Consider the following 22,759-nt stretch of genomic DNA (forward strand, 5'->3'; position numbering starts at 1 on the left):
CCTTCCCCGCCCACCGGGCACGGAGGACATGTCCCGCCCTTCCCGGGGCTCACCTGCCCGGGAGCTCGCGGAGGCCGCCGCCTTGCTTCCCTCGGTCAAGCCTCGCCGGCAGCCCAAGAACTCGGAGGCGCCTGCGCACAGGGCGCCAGTTCCCGAAGCAAAGGAACGGGACGGCGACGGGAGCGGTCCCCCCTCTCCGCTGCTCGGCGCAGGGCCTTGGGTCTGGGCGGCCCCGGAGCTCCTGGGAGGCCTCCGCCCCCTCTCCTGCTATTTGGAGACCGGCCTGGGAAGACTCCATTTGCCTGTAAGATTTTAAAACCCGAACCAGGACTGCTGCTGTCGGACCCAAGTCTTAAACCACTTATTAAACGTGCCAAGTACAGTTATACATTTTTAAATATATATATATATATTATTGATTTTTTACAGAGAGGAAGAGAGAGGGATAGAGAGTTAGAAACATCGAGAGAGAAACCGATCAGCCGCCTCCTGCACAGCCCCTACTGGGGATGTGCCCGCAACAAGGTACATGCCCTTGACCGGAATCGAACCCGGGACCCTTCAGTCCGCAGGCCGACGCTCTATCCACTGAGCCAAACCGGTCAGGGCCAGTTATACATTTAATTGTCACTTTTTGTTAGGGCTTTGCAGAAAACTCCAGTGGTTGAGCCCGCCCCCGGGCCCCAGCTGGCTCAGCCCCAGAGTGTTGGTGGTAATCCCGACTTTCTGGGGGGCCCGCCCAGGCTGGGCGCCTGCGCTTCTTGGGGTTCTTGCCCTGATGTGAACCACTACCTGGTAACTCCTGCCCCTGCCTGTGGGTTTACTTCACGATCCAGGGAGCCGAGACCACCTGCTGGTGCGACCTCTTCAAGCCCGGCAGCCACTCCTTTCGGCTCCCAGGAGAGGACATTTGCCAGCAGCTGCCCCAGGTAGGCTTCCCAGCGACACCTGTCCCCCTGTCCTGGCTGTACCTGAGCAAGGTCTGAGGCGTGATGCCTGGAACCGGAACGATCCCACTAGTTATTATAACCGGTGGAGCCAAAATAAACTTAGTTTCACCGAAATGCCCCAGAGTAGGTTTGCAAAAAGTTTGTGATGGTAACGAGTGCTGTTGGGGATGGGGGCAGGACCAGGATCCGTTACCCTGGCCTGATGGAGAGGATTTACAGTGGAGGGGGCTTGGGCTTTGACTGTGGGGCAAAGGATGGTCTCCATTTGGGGATGGGGGTTACAGTTCCCCCAACGCTGGAGGGGAGGAGTTTGACATGTAGATACGCAAGATAGATCTCAATTTTTATGGGAAAATTTTATAATATGTGAACTGATATTTCAGTAAACCTATTTTAAAAATGAGGGGGCCTGTCCTGGTTGGGTGGCTCAGTTGGTTGAGGTTGTGGGTTTCATCCCCAGTCTGGGCGCATATGGGAGGCAACTGATCAATGTTTCTCTCTCACATTGATGTTTCTCTCCTTGTCTCTCTCCCTTCCTCTTTCTCCAAGAACCAATAAAAATGTATCTTTGGGGACTAGCCGGTTTGGCTCAGTGGATAGAACGTCTGCCTATGGACTGAAGGGTCCCAGGTTTGATTCCAGTTGCGTGCTTGATCCCCAGTAGGGGGCGTGCAGGAGGCAGCCGATCAATGATGCTCTCTCATCATTGGTGTTTTTATCTCTCCCTCTCCCTTCTTCTCTGAAATCAATAAAAACATATTTAACACACACACACACACACACACACACACACACACACTTATCTTGGGGTGAGGATTTTAAAAAACGAGGGGGCTAGAGGCTGCCGTTCAACTTGGCTGCCCCAAGGTAGTCCCAAGAGGCCAGGCAGTAAGTACATTTTGGTCTGTCCAGGCTCGAACCATTGGTCCAGCCATCCCTGTAGGAGTGCCTACGTGACTGGGTCCCCAAGCTCTAGAGCCAACATTATGCCTCGCCTCTTGTGTGCCTGCACGCACATTTTGCAAATTGTTTCATCATCATCATTAGCGAGTATTTACCGTGCGTTTCCCATGTGCAATACCAGAGTTTGCACGCGTTGGGTGGGGGTCCTTACTCAAGGGCCAGCTGAGGACCCATGGAGGGCCACGGCTCCTGTGGCCAGGTCGGCCGGCTGGCCCCTGCAGCTGCTGTGACGCTGTGACTGTGTGTGGGCACCCATTTACCTGAGCAGGAACAGGTGCAGAGCCCGGCCTCTGCTCCGATGTGCCCACAGGTTTGCCCAAAGTCAACCAGCCATGGAGTGGGTGCAAGTGTGGTTTCCACCAAGCCTATGGAGCTGCTTAACCCCTCCTGTGGGTTGGTGTCAGTTTCACCCTCCAGGGGATTGTCCCTGTGTTGTGTCCTGGAGCTGCTGTAACAAAGGACCACAAACTGGGGTGGAGGGTGGGTGTTAAAACAACAGAAATTTTCTCTGTTCTGGAGGCCAGCAGTCTGAAATCATGGTGTGGGCAGAGTTGTGCCCCCTCCAAAGGCTGGGGAAGGATCCTTCTCTGTGTCCGGAGTCTGGAGGCTCCAGATGGTCCTAGGCTTAGGGCAGTGTTGCTCTTGTTTCTGCCTTTGTGGTCATAAAACTCCTGTGTGTCTTCTCTTAGAAGGACAATTGGATTTAGGGACCACCTTCATCCAGATGACCTCATCTAGAGATTCTTAACTTAATTACATCCACACAAACTTTTTTCCAAATTAACTCCCATTCATAGATTCTGGTTGGACATATTTGAGGCCACCATTCAGCCCACCACAGCCACATGTCTAGGTTTTTATGGGATCCTCAGGGGCTGGAGGACAGCTACATAATGGGATACATCTCACCAGGTTGCAGCTCACCTCCCAGCTGGGCTGGGCTGGCCCTCAAGGGGCTGGTGGGATGGAGGGGACACAGTCCGGGCCATGCCCTCCTGTCTGTGCTGCAGAGCCAGGGCTGGGCTAGCAGATGCCTTTCTGGGGCAGCTAGCCGGTGTAAAATGACCCAGGGTGGGGACAAGTAAAAGCTATTTTGTATTTTCCAAAACAAATGATTCCTAAACATGGGATTTCAAAACGCTTATTGCATTCTCCAATGTTACTGTGTTGTGGGGTCTAGGACCCCAAAGAAACTGGACGGAAGTGGGGTTTGCTCCTCCCCTGCTCTGCATGGCTGAACTGTAGGAGGAGGACTGTGCATCCAGGGTGAGGCCCACGGGACCCACCAAGAGGCCCCTCCCCCCCCATCAGGCACATCTGGGACCACGGGGAGGGGGCGTCCCTCTGCTGCCCCCAGCACTTTGGGATCAGCTACTGAGAACTGCCTCTATTAAGTTTGGGGGCCCAGGCACAGCCAGGTGAGAGGAGTGGGGAGGGGGCTGGGTCCATGAGCTCCTGCCTGTGTGGACACAGTCGGGTGAAACCCTCTGAGTACAGGGCTGGCCTCCTACTCACCCTAGTGGCTCTCACCTTTCAAAACCCACCCCCACATTTTTTTTGTAAAGCAAGGGCTAGTTTGTTAGTGTGGGGGGCCAGCTAGGGGTCTCCTACAACAAGGGGACCTTTACTCTCAGGTCTTCTGGACGATTTGGCCCTGAGCCTGAGCTACCGTTGTCCTCTGCCCCCTCCCCTCCACCACTTGCCCCGGTTTTATAAGCAAGATTTGCATCCCAGACACAGTGTTTTATTTGGGGAATTACTGAGGGCAATGAGCACATCATTAGCACCGTAATCAACACCGGACTCCTTCCCACCGGGGCTGCCACATCTTGTCAACAGGTGTGATCCGGCAACAGCAGCTAATGAGGAGGCTGCACTGGGCCAGGAGTTGGGAGAGGAAGGTCAGAGAGAGCTCCGTGGCCCTTCAGAGGTCCTCCCTCGGCTCCTACCCAGGCAGGCTGCAGGGAGCAGCAGGAAGAGCAGGTCATGGAGCCGGCCTTACTGTGCGATGGGCATGTTCAAGATCTTGGGGAGAGCAGGTGCCCTGCACAACGGTTCACAGGCCTGCGAGATTGGCCCTGCCCGGCCCCTCGAGGCCTGAGCAGGGGACACAGAGACTCCAGCTCTGTGGGATCAGTGGACCAAGCAGGACCAGCGGGCAGGCTGAGGGCAGAGCCTCCCTCTTTCCCTAACCATGTGATGGAGGGTCTCTGTCCATGAGCCCCCTGGTCTGCTTTCTCGGGTGAGCGGGCGCTAAGCTGGTCGGGGCTGAGCCCCGTCACCAATCTGCAGGCTGTGCAGGGCGACGCTCTCCAGGGGACTTGCTCAGCCTGCCCGTGTGGGGTGAGTGGCAGCAGGTTAACTGTCCGGGGGCGTTTCCCCAGCACCAGGGCCATGGCTGCCCTATCACACATCAAGGCCGGGCTCGCCAGTGGTCCCTGCGGTGCCTCTGCACTCACACTTTGCACTCGGCCCTCAGGTCATCAAGGGGCCATTTGGGCACCTGAGGGAACATGTGTCTTGTGACAGAATCGTGGGGTGGCTGAGTGGGGCAGGGGTCCCCATGGGAGCCCCCAGCTCCAGGGCCTCCACCCAGGTCCAGGAACCGGGGTGCCACTCGGTTACTGGAAGCCTGGCTGGTTGTCTCTGTGTGATGTTTTTACTGGTTGTGAAGGGCATGCCTGGCCTGCTGTCAGTGAGAGGGTCACCCTGGAAATCGTGCATTTGGGCCCCAGCAGCCTAGCCTCGGGAGCTCCCGGCGCTCCCCAGGGGACCCCTCCCCTGGCTTCCTTCTCTTTACCCGACAGTCTCCTTAGGGCTGCCCCCCAACTCACCCAGTGCAGCCGCAGCAGCGGGGAGTAGGCTAGGGGCGCCCGTACCCTGCGGAGGAGGAGGCCTTTCTCGTGCTGGGGCTCTGGAACTCCAGGGGGAGCCAACTGCCTTGGTGTGGCAGGGGCAGGAAGCCACGCTGCGTGCCCGGGTGGTGTCCTCCCACCGCTCCGGCCCCAAATCTGCTGAGGTCCTGGCTCTCTCTCCATCTCTGGTCTCCGTTTCCGTGGTAGGTGCTGAGCTGGCGGCCTGGGGCCACCTCCTGTCCTGGGCAGTCCTCACACAGCTCCTGGGTCAGCCCCTGCACCCCAGTCCTGACCTCCCCAGATCTAGGTGCCACAGGAGGTGGTCAAGGCAGTGAGGTGGTGTGTTTGTGAGTGTGCAGGGCATGCATTGTCTCAGAGGTGGCAGCATGCCAGGAGCCAGAGGACACTGGGGAAGCAAAGTCACCCTCTGATGACCACCAGGGCAGCCCTGGCGAGGCCTGGTCATGCCCTCTCTAAGCTAAGTAGGGTTATCATGGGCATCAAGGGGGCATAAGAAGGATCGGCCCCATGGGGTTGGCAGTGCCAGGCGGGGTACAGGCCAAGCCTGGGGGGCAGGGTGGGAGGAGCTGGGAGAGCCACCGCAGGTGCCCTGGCTGAAGTGGCCTCAGACCACCCCCAACTCCTGCCATGCCGAGGCCAGGGGCCAGTTCCGAGGCCCACCAGGGGCGCTCGGAGAGCTAATCCAGGACCCGGCCATGTGCAGCTCCCCGAGGCTACGGGAAGGCGGCCAGCTGGGCTGGCACAGTCTCTCTAGGACCTCGGGCAGGTACTGCCCCATCAGCTTGGCCATACCCCAACCCTGACACCTGGCATCCTCCCTCCCAGCAGTCAGTGAGCCACCTGCCCCACCCCCAGGCACCAGCCCCCGCCGACTCTCCCCGCCCCTCGCTGCTCCCTCCCTTGGCTCACACCCTGAGCCTCCAGGTCCAGTGCAGCAGATGGCGGTTGGTGAAGACAGTTTCCCAGGTGCCCACCCAGCCGCAGTGGGAAGTTTGTGCCACTGGGCGCATGGACATGGGTGAGCGTGAAGGTCCTTGGGGGGCCCTTCTCAGCCCACCGTGGTTCAGATCTATGGGGGGAAAGAGCCCCCAAGCCTGGGGCCTTGGAGCAGGGCCCTGGATGTGAGGGAGAGGTCCAGCAGGAGGCAGCTGGGGCCCCACTGGGAGCTGGGCCTGTGAAACGGGTCAGCTGGGCAAATGGCAGCCCTCTCTCCCCGTCCCCAACAACTCAGGACAGCCACGCATGTCCTCAGCATGTCTGAGAAGCAGGCCAAGGCCCTGAGGAGTGTCTGGGCGGGGCAGCCGCTCCTGGGCCAACTGGGTCAGGGCCAGCAGGGCCCAGCCAGGGTCCTGTCAGCCCCAGGATTGTGCCACATCATATTGGGGGCGTCCTGGCTCCAGACCCAGCTGTGCACGAGCCTCCTCTGCTCCTTCGAGAAGGCATTGAAGGCTGCACCCAGGACAGTCATGGTGGGGGATGGTTTGGTGAGGGTCTAGGGGTCTCGAGGCCATTCCAGCCCTGGGGGTTCAGTGGCGACTCTCACAGGCTCCACTGGACCTCACTGCCCAGGGAAGCAGTGGGAGCAGGCAGGCAGGCACTCACAGGCAGGCACTGCCCAGCCGGTGTCCGTCTCGCGTCCTGGACCACAGCCTTCACCCTGTGCCCACCTTGGATGAAACACCTGTCGGGGGCATGCACATGGTCTCCAGCTGGGAGCAGTTAGTCATGAGGCCAGGAAGAGGGTCAGTGGCCCTCAGAACCAGCCCCTGAGGTCAGTGGTGGCCGTGGTGAGGTGAGATCTGACATAAGGCAGTGGAACATGGCCTCCAGGATAATGATGCAGGCCCCTGGGAGGAGGGGAGAAGGGCTGACCTCCTAGAGTTGGGAAGACTAGGCTAACCACGGAAGGCTTCCTGGAAGAGGCATGTGGAGCAGAGATCCAACGATAGGTCTGCTCCAGGCTCCAGGCCAGTGGACTCTGGTCTCCTTTTAATTTTGCCTACATTGGGGGACAGATTTTTTTTTTTTCCAGAAACCAGAGCAGGAGCCAGTCTACTGAGCTCGAGGCACAGCTCCTGCCTTCTGAGAGCATGGTCCTGCCGGGGAGCTGGCTGGTTGCCCTTGGCCTCCCGGGGAGTAGCCACACCAGCAGTCAAACGGGCAAAGCCAGATTTCTCAGGCATGAGGCACCCTGATGAGGAACAGATTTAGCCATGTGAAAATAAAAGAAAAAACGTTTTTAAAAAATGTGCAGTATAAACAGTTGTTTTGTTCACACAGAGTGAAAAGGCCAACAATAGCTTGGGGCAGGTACTTGTAGCCAACCTCTGACAGAGAGCAGGGACAAAGAGGAATCGTGTATGAGGGATGAAAGGTGTGTAAGAAGCCAGCTGTGCCTAGCCTGTGTGGCTCAGTGGTTGAGCCTCGACCTATGAACCAGGAGGTCACGGTTCTATTCCTGGTCAGGGCGCATGGGCAGGTTGAGGGCTCGATCCCTGGTGCGGGGCATGAAGGAGGCAGCTGATCAATAATTCTCTCTCATCATTGATGTTTCTGTCTCTCTCTCCCTCTCCCTTCTTCTCTGTAAGCAATAATCTATCCTCATAAAAGGGTAATATGCTAATAGGACTGGATAGACCTGATGTCTTCCGGACGTCTTTCTGGACAAAGCCTCAGTGGCTGCGAGGGCTGAGGAGGGCCAGCAGCCTCGGGGGCCGGCAGTGGCAGCAGCAGTGGGGTGAGGGGGCAGCGCCTTCCCCTAATTGGCCCGGTCACCTCCCACAGAGGGAGGCCAGGCTCCACAGGGAGCGTGCCTAAGCCGTCAGTAGGGCATCCCTGAGGGCTCCTGGACTGTGAGAGGGGGCACGCCGGGCTGAAAGACACCCCCCACCCCCAGTGCACGAATTTTGTGCACCAGGCCTTTAGTAATAATAATAAAAAGCCAGCTGTGTTCCTGAGCGCATCCTGCAAAATGCTAAACCGAGACCAGAAGGAAGCTCACCTCCAGGTTGCAAAGTTGCTGGAGTGGGAGTGGGAACCAGGGCAACTGTCTTCTTTCCATAGTCCAAACTGTCACCCCTCCTTTCATGACTGTCACTTACTTTTGCTGATTAAACCTATGGTTGGATCCGTCTCTCCACACGGTCAACACCGGTTATTACCCACCTTTCTAATTTTGTAAATCTCCTTCTTTGAGTCTGAATTTCTGTGGTTACTACAAAGGCTGAGCCTGTCTCCAAAAACTACTAGCCATCCTGTCTTCTTATGAGAATTCCTGCTTATTTCCTTGGCCCCCTTTCTATCGGTTTCTTGGTTTTTTGTTGTTATTGATTTGTTTGTTTTCTCACTTACCAAGCTATGAGCACTTTTAGGTAATGGAAATCTCTTCTCCCTGTTCGCTGCCAATTTGTCTATTGAATAGAAATCTTAAATTCTGACGAAGTCAAGTTTACCCACACTTTGCTGTGTTGTGTCTGTGTTGGCATCTTTCTTCATTCCACCAAGCCTTTTTCTATCCATAGAGTTTCCTCTATCATATGTCGGCCTTTCATGCATTTGGTATCGGCCTATACATGATGTCAGCCAGGGGTCTGCTTTATTTTTCTTGGCACAATGACTCATATTTTTCTACACCGTCTGCCCCACAGATCTGCCCCTCCCAGCACCCCTGTCATTGTTTCATGGAACCATCCTTCTCATGTATGAGGTCCCCACATGCACATGGGCATTTTTTTTTCCCTTTGAAATCTCTTGTCTGCCCCTTTGTCTGTTCCTATGTTAATCACAGTGGCTTTGTCTTAATATCTGGGAGCTTGCTACTTCTTTTTAGATCATAGATATTTATTCCCTTTATTTTTTGAATGAATTTGTTGTGTTCCTGGGGAAAAACACACACCCTCTGAAGGTTTTTATTGGGATTGAATTGAATTTATAGAATAATTTTAGGAGCACTGTCCTCTTTATCATGCCGGGTTGTTCCATATAAAGGTATTCTGCATTATTAGTTAAGTAGATTTCTAGGACTTTGTGCATTTCATTTGTTATTAGAAACGACATGTTTTCATTAAATTTGTTATTACTGTTGACATAAAGAAATACTACTATGTTTTATGGTGGTAAAATATGCATATACTAAAATTTATTATTTCAATCATTTTTAAGTGTATGATTCAGTGGCATAAGCACATTCACAATGTTGTACAACTGTCACCACCATCCATCTCCAGAACTTTCACACCTTCCCACGCAGAAACTCTGCCTCCTGAGACGCAGGCTCCCTCTTTCCCTTTGCCTCCCCAGACCCTGGGAGCCTCTGTTGTACTTTCTGTCTGTATGGATTTCCCTAATCTGGACATTTCATATAAATGGAATCACTATATTGTTCTTTTGTGTCTGGCTTTTTCCACTGAGCATAATGTTTTCAAGATTCATCCAGGTAGTAGCAGGTAGTAGAATTTCATTCCTTTTTGTGGCTGAATAATATTCCATTGTATGTAAATGCCATATTTTGTTTACCCAGTCAACTTGGGTTGTTTCCGCCTTTGGCTAGTGTGAATAACACTGCTATGAACGTGGGTGTAGAAGTATCTGTTGAGTCCCTGCTTTCAGATTGTTCAACCATCTAAAATTGCTGAGTCATGTGGTAATTCTGTGTTTAAATGTTTAAGGAGCCCTGGCTGGTTTGGCTCAGTGGATAGAGCATCAGCCTGGGGACTGAAAGGTCCTGGGTTCGATTCTGATCAAGGGCACATGCCTGGGTTGTGGGCTAGATCCCCAGTGGGGGGTGTGCAGGAGGCAGCTTATCAATCTCTTATCATTGATGTTCCTATCTCTCCCTCTACCTTCCTCTAAGAAATCAATAAAAATATATTTTAAAAAAGAAAAACAAATGTTTGAGGAACCACCAAACTATTTTTTAGTGGTTGAAACTTTTCACATTCCCTCCCACCAGCCATACACAAGGGCTTAACTTTCTCCATTATGCTCACCAAGACTCATTATGCTACTGATTTTTAAACCAATTTTATTGTGGTTTAATTTATGTGCAATGAAGACATCCATTTAAAATGAAAAGTCCAGGAGCATTTGAGATCTTGTTCCTGGGCATATGTCATCAGTTTGGCTCAGATAAACTCTGGTAAAGATCCCCGACAGGTTTGAATGTTTCTTACGTCGCAGTGTGCTTGGCGTAGTACAGCAGGGTTTGGAAGTAGCCACCCGGGACCACCCTGTGGGCCTGGGCCTGGTGCTAGGGACCAGCGAGGGCCCCCGTGCTCCACTGGTCCCCGATTTGCATCAAGTGAGCTGGGCTGACTTTCTCTTGGGATTGCAGCCTTTGCTTCAAGCAGCAGGCCACGACTTTATGTGAGCTGTTCTTAGAAAATCCTTGAGGTGGGTAGGGTTGAAATCACCCAGGGAAAGGGAAAAAAGTGGGTAGCTGCTTTTAATTTTGGCTTTTATATTTTTTATTGATTTCAGAGAGGAAGGGAGAGGGAGAGAGCGATAGAAACATCAATGATGAGAGAGAATCACCGCTTGGCTGCCTCCTGCACGCCCCCTACTGGGGATAGAGCCCACAACCCGGGCATGTGCCCCTGACCAGAATCAAACTCGGGACCCTTCAATCCACAGGCTGACGCTCCATCCCCTGAGCCAAACCAGCCAGGACTTTAATTTTGGCTTTTTAATTGAATTACTCACTAAGAATCTAAACAAAATCTTTGCTGGTAAATGAGAGACTGAACTCTATTTAGCTCAGAAGGGAAAAGGACACTCGCTTCCCCAACCCAGATAGCCAATGGGGTGATGGTAACTGTTTAGACCCCCAAATCCGGAGTGGCAGAGAGGGGGCTAGGAGTTGGTGAGCTCTTGCTCGGGTGTTCTTAGGTGACTAAGAATCACTGTGAGTTGTCTGGGAAAGTTTCCTCTAGGGCGTCGAGCAGTCCTACGGGGATGCTCACTGCATGGCTCATCCGGAGATGTGCCCGTAAGGGCTGGTTTGCCCTAGTAGTTTATTCAGACTCTACGGATCTCATGGGGAGTCGTGCCTCCCAGGTCAACAAGGCCCCCAAGCCAGCCTCCCGTTAATGTTAAGCTGGCCACGATGAGGATCCTTCGATACTTCTCAGTTAATCTTTTGTGCACGCAATTAGAAAAAGCCAGCTATAAAATTAGGCATAATGACTGGAAAACATATTCAATTGGTCTCGCAAAGCTTCAAAAAGAGGATTAGATACATGGATCAACCTATGATGTCCTTTAGGTGTCAACCCAATTCTTTGAGGTATTAAAAATGGCTGCCTTTATTTATTTATTTATTTATTTATTTATTCCTCACCCAAGGATATTTTTCCCATTGATTTTTTAAAAATATGTTTTTTTCATTAATTTGCAGAGAGAGAGGAAGGGAGAGAGAGAGATAGAAACATCGATGAGACAGGAACATGGGCCGCATCCTGCACACCCCCTGATCGGGAATCAAACCATGACCTCCCCGTTCACTGGTCAAAGCTCAACCCCTGAGCCACTCGGGTCGGGCCACTGTCCTTATTTTAAAAGGGGGAAGTCCATTTGGTACCCGACTTATCAAGGACAGATATAAATTGTATATGCCTGCAAAACAAAATTTGGACCCAGCTATTCTGTTGGTGTCTATCTGTATATGTTTATTAATGTGTGTTGTAAATGTGAGATAATTTTCTACCTGTAGATGGTATTGTTAAAATTAATTTAAAGGCAAGCACTTATAAGGATTGAATATTCTAAAATTCTCAGAAATATAGAAAATAACTCAAATGCTTTTCAAGTTCAAGTGACCTAAGATTAATCCTTAGTAAATAAAAGCTAGCTTAAGTTTGTTGGTTTAAATAAACCAGACTTGTCTTTGTTTTGCTTAGGTTTTACAGAAATAACCCATGTTAATAACTGACTTTGATGTTACTAACATGTTTCTAGAGGTTATAAAATGCCTCTATAAATCTGACAAGCTAAAGAATGCTAATCGATTATTTCTTAGTTTTCATTAGACATTGAGGTTTTAAGGATTAAAAATCTCAATATATGTATGAATAACGGCAGTGTTTCCGAAGGGCCCCTGGAACACCTCAAAAGATTTGTTTTATAAACATTGTAAAATAAGTGATGAAAACTCCTGGGATCGGTACACAGTGGTTGTAAATTAAACGAATGAGTCAGGGCGATGGGAAACCCAAGGCTGCTGTGTGGTTCTTCCTGGCCTCTGGCTTTATTTAGTGCATTTAAGCTGGGCTTATGAGCTGACATTATATTTTAAAAAATATTTTCTGCCCTGGCCGGTTTGGTTCAGTGGATAGAGCGTCGACCTATAGACTGAAGGGTCCCGGGTTCAATTCCAGTCAAGGGCACATACCTCGGTTGTAGGTGCCTTGGCCCTCAATAGGGGTATGCGGGAGACAACCAATCGAAGTGTCTCTCTCACATTGGTGTTTCTGTCTTTCCCTCTCCCTTCTCTCTCTAATTGATAGTTTAGAGAGAGAGGAAGGGAGAGGGAGAGACAGAGAGAAACATCAGTGTGAGAATGAAACATCCATCATTACCCCTACACATGTTGATGAATCAACATATTGAAGGCCATATCTGAAAAGCTAATGAATATTCTGTTAAGACCCTCCTCTGAGTCCTCCTATAGGATTCCAGCTGCCAACGAAAGATAAAAGAGCCTCGAGACAAAAGATCCGCAGCTTGATCTCCCTCCTGGGAGCGCTCCCACATCTTTCCCTCCCCTCACTTCTTCCCCCACAGGCATGCATCTTCCAAACTCTAGGGGACCCTACGAGACTTGCAACCAGGGGAGCAGTGGGCCGCAGTTGCTCAGCCCGGGCTAACCCTTGAACATGTCTCCAAGGCTCCCGTTTCTCTGACTTTCTCCTGTTGCTTCTTCTACATCAAGCCCTTCCTTTGTTTCACACCCCTGGCTGTAAACATTCTCACAAAATCACCTGGATTTGTGTTGTGAAATCTTTCCTACACAATGTCAGGAACACATATACTACCATCAGACCCTAGGCAGACCGCCCTGGGCCCAGACCCCATTCAGTAATAATACAATTCAACACCCCCCCCCCCAACAATCTAATTAAAAAATGGGCAGAAGATCTGAATAGATACTTCTCCAAAGAGGACATACAGAGGCCAACAGACATGAAAAGATGCTCAGTGCCACTATCATCAGAGAGATGTAAATTAAAACCACCATGAGATATCACCTCACACCTGGTTAGAATGGCTACCATCAATAAGTGTTGGAAAGGATGTGGAGAAAAGGGAGCCCTTGTGCAGTGTTGGTGGGAATGCACATTGGTGCAGCCACCATGGAAAACAGTATGGAGGTTCCTAAATAAATTGAAATTGGAAGTACTTTATGACCCAGCAATTCCACTTCTGGGTAATGTATCTGAAGAAACCCAAAACACAAATTCAAAACAATATATGCAACCCTGTGTTCATTGCAGTGTTATTCACAACAGCCAAGAAATGGAAGCAACCCGAGTTCCCATAAATAGACGGGTGGATAAAAGAGCCGTGGTTCCTATATACAATGGGATATTACTCGGCCAAGAAAAAAAGGAAATCTTTCCATTTGCAGCAGCATGGATGGACCTAGAGGGTATTATGCTAAGTGAAATAAGTCAGAGAAAAAGAAATATTGTTTGGTTTCACTTATATGTGGGGACTAAAGAGCAAAGTAAATGAACAAAATAGAAGCCAACTCATAGACACAGAGATCAGACTGAGAGTTGCCAGAGGGGAGGGGAGATGGAGGAGCTGGGTGAAAAAGGTAAAGGGATTGAGGTGTACAGATTGGAAGGCACAAAATAGTCAGGGTCTGTAAAGCACAGCATAGGGAATATTGTCAATAATGTAATAAATATGTGTGGTGCCAGGTGGGTACTTGAAGGATTGGGGGGACCGCTTTGTCAAGTGTATGATTGTCTAACCAGTATGCTGTACACCTGAAACTAATACAAAATAATAATGAATGAAAACTAAAAAGAAAAAAAGGAAAATGCCATACAAAAGTGATCCTATTAATTTGTACTCCCACCAGCTGTATTTGAGAGTTCCAGTTGTTCCATATCCGTGTCAGCACTTGTCATTGTCAGTCCTTTTAAATTTAGTCATTTTGGTGGGGGTGTAGTGGTATTTCACCGTGGATTTGATTTGCATGTCCCTAACGAGTGATGATGATGTTGGGCATCTTTTCATGTGCTGATTGGTCTTTGGCCTGTTTTTAAAAACAGCTTTACTGAGCCCTAGCCAGTTTGGCTCAGTGGATAGAGCGTTGGCCTGTGGACTGAAGGGTCCCAGGTTCAATTCCGGCCAAGGTCACATGCCCGAGTTGTGGGCTCGATCCCCAGTAGGGGGTGTGCAGGAGGTAGCTGATCAATGATACTCTCTCATCATTGATGTTTCTCTCTCCCTCTCCCTTCCTCTCTGAAATCAATAAAAATATATTAAACAAACAAACAGCTTTACTGAGATGTTCTCATAATATACAACTCACCCACTTAAAGTGTACAATTCAATGTTTGTCAGTATATTCACAGAGAAGACCCTCCTTTAACCTGAATTACCGAACACTGATTATCTTTGGGATTTAACATTTGCTTCAGACTTGATAATGGTTTTTAATGAAGTCAACCTAAAATTACAATGGAAAACAGCACTTATATGCAAAACACGTAATGTACTACCGTCATATTAACAACGAGTGCTCTGTGAATCACCAGTAACATGCTTTATACACTTCCTGAGCTGTCAGAGTTAAAACAAGAAGCGAACTCCTCATTCCCATGCCCGTCTGCAGAGGCTGTATCTTTTGAGCTCAGTTGTTCTTGATGCAAACACAAAGGAAATTTCCACACTTTAAAATCCATTGAACTGTGCAGTTGAGAAGCTCCCACCTAACCCTCAATTAGAAGTGATTAATCCTGTTATTAAGACCATCCAGTGAATTTTTAAAATTCCAGAGTTTGAATTTTTGATTCCTAAAATTTCCTATTTGGTTCTTTACAAAAATATTTTCCGTTTCCCCCATCTCTCCGTTCACAAAAGCTTGTTTTCCATGGTCTCTTTGGGTGTGGTTGCGATAGGGGTAGTGCAATAGCTTCTTTAAAATCCTTGTCTGTAGCTCTAATAGCGGACTCACCTTGCTATGGGCCCTAGTCGATCCTTTTCCCTTGAGGCTGGTCACAATCTCCTGGCTTTTCCTGTGTCGAGTATTTTTGGATTTTCTCATGAACAATGTGACTGTGATGTTGTTTAGACACTGAATTGTTATATTCCTGTGAAGACCATTCCTGCTTTTGCTTTGTTCTGGTGGGCCCTATCTTTCACTGTGAATTCTGCTGCTCCCGAGGTGGGCAGAGGTCAGTCTTGGCCCATTTTCCATCTTGCCTGAGCTGTTTCCAGTCCCCCTGCACACGCATGACTCGGGGGTCGGCAAGAGGCTCGGGTAAAGTCTGAGCCCTCATACCCGGTGGCCACACCCTGGGCTGTCTTCAGGGCAAAGCCAAGCCTCACACAGAGAACCGCTCCATGCTGGCATCTTTCCCAAATATCAATCCCCCTCAGGATCTGACTTCTGTTCACTCCGGAGGGCCCTTGGGAAACTGTTTTTTTCACATTTTGTCAGAACTTTTCAGTTGTTGTCTGCGGACAAGACTTTAAGGCACTTGCTCCTCTATGGACTTCGTAAGCTGATTCTTGTACCGGGCAGCCTGGTTGAATTTTGTACAGGCGTACCTTGGAGATATTGAGGGTTCCATTCCAGACCACCCCAATGAAGCAAGTCATCATATTTTTGCTGGGGAAGGGTCTTGCCTTCAATTTGTAAAAAAGAAATAGCAGCATCTGTGAAGCCAAGTAAAACGAGGCATGCCCGTTCAGTTAGCATTTGGTTTAACTGCACATGTAGAAAACCCAGCCCACGGAGCCGGTCAGGGACGGGGCAGCGGCACATACTCAGCGCAGCGAAAGGAAACCTCCGCAGGTCTGTAACTCAGAGAAGTCCCACACAGGGAATTGCTGTTCACAGCACCATCGGAGGGGCTGGCGGGGAGTGAGGGAGTCGCCAGTGACTTCGGCCTCAAGGCCACACGCCCGAGGCTGTGCTCTAAAGTCAGGGATCAGTGAGCCGTCACTGGAGTCCAGCCAGCACAGAGGTGCGCGTTGTCCATGCCCAGTGGCCAGCAGCCACAGCACCAGGAAGGCGCCTTCCTCCTCCCATCTGGCGACAGCCAGTGCCGGGCAGGTGGGCTCCCAGGGCCCACTGTGCTGGAGAGCAGTGCTGTGTGCTCGCTGGAGCTGGTCGGGTTGGATTTGTCTCCCCCGACCCCTGGACCCTTGCAGCCCCCCACCCAACCACTTCACTGCACTACCAAGAGCCCAGAACTCACTAGAAAGAAGCCACAGTGTGGCCAATACTCTGGGAGTCACATCCCGGCTGAGTGGCCACCACCTAGCATGTCTTGGTCAGTGCCCTGTGGAGACGCCGCCAGGGCCCCCAGGACAGTGATCACACCCTGGCCATGCAGTGCAGTTTTGGCCATTCACTGAGCCTCAGTTTCTCCACCTGAGCAATAGGAGAGTAAGAGCCCACGGAGCAAGGCCTCGGCTCCCGACAGGTGCCTGGTACATGGAGGTCAGCCCGGAGCTCCACCCACACCCACCAAGGGAAGGGCCCAGGCAGCTCTCCACCGGCACCTCTCCTCCTGGGCGGCCCCTCCTCAGGGTCCCCACCCACACATTCCTGGAGCATGAGCCGCACTGCTCCCCGCTGCCCCGGCAATGCCTCATTTGCTTCCCGGACAGACCCAAAGGCTGCTGGCCTCTTGACCACCCACTCGCAGCTGAGGAAACCGCGGCAAAGGAGGCTCAGGTTTGGTCCATCACTCTGGACTCCAGAGTCACTACGGGCAGGCCCTACCCGGACCCTGGGCAGGGGCATGGGGTTGTGCCAGGGTCACCTGGTACCCAGCTCAGTGTTCAGGCTCAGGAGGGGCTGGCCACAGCCTCACGCGTGGGGGCTGGAGGCGGATAGTGGCTCGGTCAGGGTGTGGGTTGTGTGTGGGCAGGCCTGGGAGGTGAGAGCCTCCTGGAAATCCAGCCAAGCTGCTCTGGGTGGGAGCAGGGATTAGGCAGAGGCTGGTACTGAGACCCACCCAGCAGGGGCACCTGCCAGCCCCAAACAAACAGGCTGGGGGAGGTGGGGCAGCCTCTCCCTCTGCCACCGTGAATGCCCCTCCCTAGTCCTCATTGCCCTTGGGGAGCAGCGCAACCCCCCCCCTCCATGCTCCAGGGTGGTACCCTGAGGGTCAGCTCTGTCCTGCACCAGCGGCTCCCGACACGCTGTGTGACCTGGGCTGCTGCACAGCATCTCCATCGGAGATCTGTCCTAAGCCTGTAAGCTGCTCTCCTGCCACCCTCTCCCTGGAATGTGGTCTGACTTCATATCCCATCACTTAGGGGCCAGACCTTGGGGACTGAGGCTGGGCTGAGGTGGGAGATTCTGCAGGAGGGGCAGGGGCTGGGGGACAGGTGGGGCAGGCGGGGCGGAGAGAGCCTCTGCCAGTGTCCTGCAGCCAAGCACCTGCCCGTGGCTGTGAGCGCGTGACTCTCAGGATGGGGGGCGGGGGGGGGGAGGAGTTGGCCACTCCTCCCTCACAGCCACCTCCACCTCACACTCAGTTCTGAGGAGCTTGTGGTCCACTCAGACCCCAGAGGGAGGCTGCTCTGGTAGCAGGGGCAGGGGCTGGAGGGCAAGGGCAGAGCCAGCCCTCTCTGTGGCCAGGTCCCGCACCCAGGGTCCTGGACAGGGCCCGACTCTTCCTTGCTCCAGCCTCTGACCAGGGCTCACATGCAGAGGGTACCAAGCGAGTATGCAGGTGGCTCTTGAGTAGCAGGTGACCAGGAGGATGCTGGTCTTAGAGGACTCATCGGACCATGTTCGGTTCTACCCTGTCCTGCCCCCACTGGGACCCATGTCACACACAAGTACCCACGCCCTGGACTGGCTGCCACACCATGATTCCTGCCTGTGGCACCCTGGCCAGCTTGGAAGCTGCAGCCTTAAGACAGCTGAGGTGTCTGTGGCCCCAACCCGACCTTGGGTGGGGAGGGCAGGGTGCTGATTCCAGGGCTCATGGTGGCTGGCAGAGGCTCCCAGGGTGGCGCACCCGGGGTGCTGGGGGCCCCTGGTTACGTGGGGTTGGGTGGGGGCTGAGGGGAGAAGCAGAGGGAGGTGCAGCTCTTGCCTGGTCCCACCCACTGCCCGTTTTCTCCCATCCGTTCTGGGGCCTGGTGCGGGAGGCAGAGGGATTCCCTGGGGCCTTGCCGCTCCTGAGGACACTCCCTGCAGGCTGGCTCTTTGCACAGCTGAAAGGGGTTGCTGAAGCATGAATGTGCCCCCCCCCGCACCCCCATTTATGAGCCAGGGGTGGGGCTGACACAGGCCTGGGCAAAGGCTTGGGGGAGGGGGGCTCCACTCCACCGGCCACAGGCAGCCTCCAGCCCTGGGCAAGTGCCGAAGGTGGTCTGGCTCCTTCAGGCCCCACCCCAGCCTGGGACAACCCTCCTCACCCACCTCTCACTCTAGAAACTGCAAGGGGACCTCCCACCCCCACAGGAATGCCTCCCCACTCACTGCCCCACCCAAGGGGCTGGAAGGTGGCAGGCGGCCTCGCCCTTTGGCGCCCACGCAGGCCTCTGTTTTGAGAGGGACTTCAGAAGGGAAACCACCAGCTTTTCCACCTGTCTGGGCCCTGGGTTTGCACAAAGCCCAGCACCTGTGGCTGTGGGTGTGGCAGGGTGTGGAGGGGGCACATGGCCATACCCCAGATGGAGGGGGTAATCAGCAGGACTACCTGAACTGCTTCGTCCCCCTGGTGCAAATGGGGAAACTGAGGCCAGCCTGAGCCAGAGGCGGCCCTGCCTCCTGCCTGCCCTGCGCTGCAGGGAGAGAGGATGGGCCAGCTGTTTGCCTGCCCCTGGAGGCAGGGTTACAGCTGGCGGCAGGGTTGACTCAGACCCCACACCCCTGGCAGGAGGGGCCAGTTTCCCGGAGGGGGGCGGGCCAGGCAGGCCAGGTGGCTGCTTGGTCCCTAGAGTGGGCCCGGAGGCAGGCCAGACACTGCTGCAGGGGCCTGAGAAGGTTCCACCCGGAGCCCCAGGGGCTCTGAGACCCCTTCACTGGCTGTGGGCATGGGCAGGGGTGGGTGAGCGGTGGGGACATCAGAGGGGCTGTCCTCCACAGACCATGGCCTTGCAGAGTGCTCGCCCCACCCTGGGGCTCCTCAGGACCCCCACCCACGGCCTCCTGCTCCTGCTTATCAGCCTCAGTGAGTACTGGGGGTGGGCTGCTGCGAAGGGTTGGGATGGGAGAGCGCTGGAGGGCAGCCAAGGATTCTTAGGGGATCGGGATCTCAGGAAAGGCTCTCTCTGTTGCTGGGCAGCCACCGCCCCCCCCCCCCCCGCCCCCCGGTCCTTGGCAGGTGCCTCCAGTCCCAGGCAGATGTCTCAAATCTCAGTGTTCTGAGTTCAGGCGGCGTCCTGAACCTCAGTGGTGCCGAGTTCCCGGCAGGCTGTCGGCCATGTCTCTTCCTGTGGTGCCCACAGGGTTGGAGGCTGAACCAGGGCAGTGATATGGGGACTGAGGCCAAAGTGAGGGTGTTTGGGGGACAGGTGTCTGACTGCACTGAGCAGCGGGGTCCCAGGAAGAGGATGCGGGAGGCCTGGGCTCGCTGGTGCGGTGCCGGACCTGGCCTGGGGTGGGGTGTGGCGGCTGTGCCATCATGGGGTACTGGAGCCTAACCTTCCGTGCCCACACCTGTGGGGTGTATTCGGGGCTGGGGGTCAGGGAAGGGATGGCTTTGCCTCCTTCCTCCCCAGGGCAGGGCCTGTAGCAGGCACACCCAGAAGCCCCTGGCCATCCCCTCGAACCTTGTGTCCCTGCCCTGCAGGGTGGGTGCAGCTTTCCTGGGCCCAGACTGCAGACACAGGACAGGTAAGGACTCTGGGATAAGGGGAGAGTTTTCTGGCCCTAGGCGGGTGTCCTTAGAGGCTGGGCCGTGTGGCTCAGCCAGAACCCTGCTCTGTCCTCAGGGTGTCATGACCCCATGGCTGCAACGTACCTCCCAGGACCTGTCCTGGCAGCAGTCTGAGCCGATCGTCATTCTCCGGAGGGCTCTGCAGGGCACAGAGAGTGAGCACAGGGCCCAGCCCGTCAAGTGTCAGGAGATCCTGGGGGAGGGGGGTGGTGGCTGGCATGTGGGCTCACCTGCTGGTGCTGTGGCCGTTCTGGCTGCTCTGCTCATTCAATTTTGGAGAATGGACAGAATCACCCCAGTGAGCCAATGGTTAAACTGAGGCCTGGAGAGGGTCATGTGTGGCCCAGGGTCTCAGCACGGGTGCGGAGGAAGAGGAGGTTGACTGGGAAAGCACAGCCCCTGCCCCCCTGCCTGCCCCTGTAGAGAAGGCCTGTCCCCCGGGGAAAGAGGCCCATGTGGTGGATGAAAACCTCGTCTTCTACACGGAGTGGGAGCTGGAGGCCTGTGTGGCTGGGGCCCTGCTGGCTGAGCAGATGGACCGGGTGAATGCGATTCCCTTCACCTACCAGCAGCTTGACATTTTAAAGCGCAAATTGGACCAGGTATTTCCTGACTTGGGTTCCCGCCCGCTTGCGGTGCCGAAGCCTTTCCCAGCCCCCTGGAGTGGCTGTGCCCTCACGGTCAGTTTCCCGGCAGGTCTACCCACAGGGGTACCCTGCGTCCCTGGTCCAGCACCTGAGTTACTTCTTCCTCGCGGTCACCCCCGAGGACATCCACAAGTGGAATGTCACTTCCCTGGAGACCGTGAAATCTCTGCTTAAAGTCAGCACAGGGCGAAAAATGGATGCTCAGGTGACCACCTGCTGGGAGGGGAGCACAGGGGGTGGGCTGTGCAGGCCGGAGCCAGCGGATATGTCTCTTCCTGCCCCGAGGCATCTCACTGGGTCCTCCCACAGGTGGCTGCCCTGATTGCCCGCTATCTGGTGGGCGGGGGCCGGCTGGACAAGGCCACCCTGGACCTGCTGGCCAGCTTCCATCCTGCCTACCTCTGCTCCCTCAGTCCCGAGCAGCTGGGCTACGTGCAACAGGATGTTGTCTGGTGAGTCCCTGGGGTCTGCTGGTGTGGAGGGTGTGCTGTGCTCCAAGCTCACTTCCTGGCCCCACACTGCCTCCCCAGGGTGGTCAGGCCTCAGGACCTGGCTGCGTGCCGTCCACCGCAGATGGAGGTCCTCTATCACAAGGCCCGCGTCGCTTTCCGGAACATGAGCGGTTCTGCATATTTTGCAAGGATCAAGCCCTTCCTGGGTGAGCCAGGAAGATAGGGGGGAGGGGGGGGTGCCTGAGGTCCCCATCGGTGCTGCCAGCTCCTCACCTCCCTGGGCGTCCCCCTGGTGGTGTGACCAGGGGTCAGGGTGCCCTCCATCCCTCTAAGCCAGCGGTTCTCAACCTGTGGGTCGCGAACAATGAAAATACATCCTGCATATCAGATACTTACATTACGACTCATAACAGTAGCAACATTACAGTGATGAAGTAGCAACGAAAATAATTTTATGGTTGGGGGTCACCACAACATGAGGAACTGTATGAAAGGGTCACGGCATTAGGAAGGTTGAGAACCACTGCTAAGCGTATATAGGCTGAGGCCCTGTGCGTCCGACCCCTGCTCAGGCACTTGACCACCTCCAGCCTCTACCCTGACTGGGAGAGGCAGGGGGTCACCAGGCAAATCAGGGTTTGCCCAGAAATTCCTGAGGAAAAGGGAGTCCCGGCAAAGGAAGTGGGCTCCTGCTAGCTTGTGGTCAGAGGGTGAGGGGGGGGATGTTGTGAGGTCTTATGCGCAGGGCCCCTCTCCCTGGGCACAGGTGGGGCCTCCACGGAGGACTTGCGGGCTCTCATTCGGCAGAACATAAGCGTGGACATGGCCACGTTCAAGAAGCTGCGGAAAGAGGCCTTGCTGGTATGGCCACCAGAGGGGTGGGGCCGTTGGAGGGTGGGCCGTGGGAAGGGAGGGACCACGGAGAAGGGCTTGTCCCAGATGGGGGGCCTTTCAGGGCAGGGGCCACTGAGAGGGTGGGGTGTTGGGAGGGGCGGGGCCCTTGAGCCAAGGCCAGCTCCAGAGTCTGAGGTGCTGAGGCAGGGTCTGTGGGCTGGGGAAGCATGGGGTGGTTTGGACACAGCAGAGTCCAGCAGCCTCTGGACAGAGGTGGGGAGACCCTGACGGTTGCCTGGGGACTCTGGCAGCCGCTGACCATTGCCGAGGTGCGAAAGCTTCTGGGTCCAAACCTGGAGGGCCTGAAGGCGGAGCAGAACAACAGCCCTGTGCGGGACTGGATCTCCCAGCAGCGGCAGAGCGACCTGGACAGCCTGGGGCTGGGGCTCCACGGCATCCCCAACGGCTACCTGGTCCTAGACCTCAACTTTCGAGGTGGGCGGGGAGGCCTGGGGGAGGGCTGGGCAGATGAGGTGGAGGGTCTGAGTCACTCCCTCTCTGTGCAGAGGCCCTCGTGGGGGGCTCCCACCTCCTTGGACCTGGATCTGCGTTCACTGTGATCTCCGTTCTGCTCCTGGCTTTGCTGCTGAACTGAGCTCCCTGCCCTGGAGGCTGAACGGGGCCTGCTGTGGAGATTCCCACTGGTGGGAGCGGCCTGGGTGGTCCCTGCTCCATCCTGGGGGGTGGGGCTCAATAAAAGAGAACCCCTTCCCCCTCCAAAGAGGTGACCTGTGGTGCTCTGGGGAGGGGGGGGAGGCCCTTCTGGCTGTGGTGTTCGGAGGGGCAGGGTGGGGGTTGACAGCCGTGGTGTCCTGGGCCCAAGTGGCTGTGGTGTTTTGAGGAGGAGGGGCTGGCTGGCGGTGGTATTCTCAGGGGTGGGGGCCTGCGGGCTGG

General features: G+C 54.4%; 1 protein-coding gene across 1 annotated transcript; it reads left to right on the forward strand.

Moving 5' to 3' along the window:
- The first annotated feature begins 48 nt into the window (after positions 1 to 48).
- On the forward strand, positions 49 to 22,573 carry MSLN (mesothelin). Its single transcript, XM_059692572.1, has 12 exons — positions 49 to 304; positions 837 to 929; positions 19,080 to 19,164; positions 19,786 to 19,829; positions 19,928 to 20,027; positions 20,296 to 20,474; positions 20,569 to 20,724; positions 20,829 to 20,971; positions 21,050 to 21,177; positions 21,738 to 21,832; positions 22,117 to 22,300; positions 22,372 to 22,573. Exons 3-12 carry the CDS (start codon positions 19,083 to 19,085, stop codon positions 22,458 to 22,460), a joined length of 1,200 nt encoding a protein of 399 aa, XP_059548555.1. The 5' UTR covers positions 49 to 304; positions 837 to 929; positions 19,080 to 19,082; the 3' UTR covers positions 22,461 to 22,573.
- Positions 22,574 to 22,759: the final 186 nt, after the last annotated feature.

Source organism: Myotis daubentonii, chromosome 4, assembly GCF_963259705.1.
Source record: "Myotis daubentonii chromosome 4, mMyoDau2.1, whole genome shotgun sequence".
NCBI lineage: Eukaryota > Metazoa > Chordata > Mammalia > Chiroptera > Vespertilionidae > Myotis > Myotis daubentonii.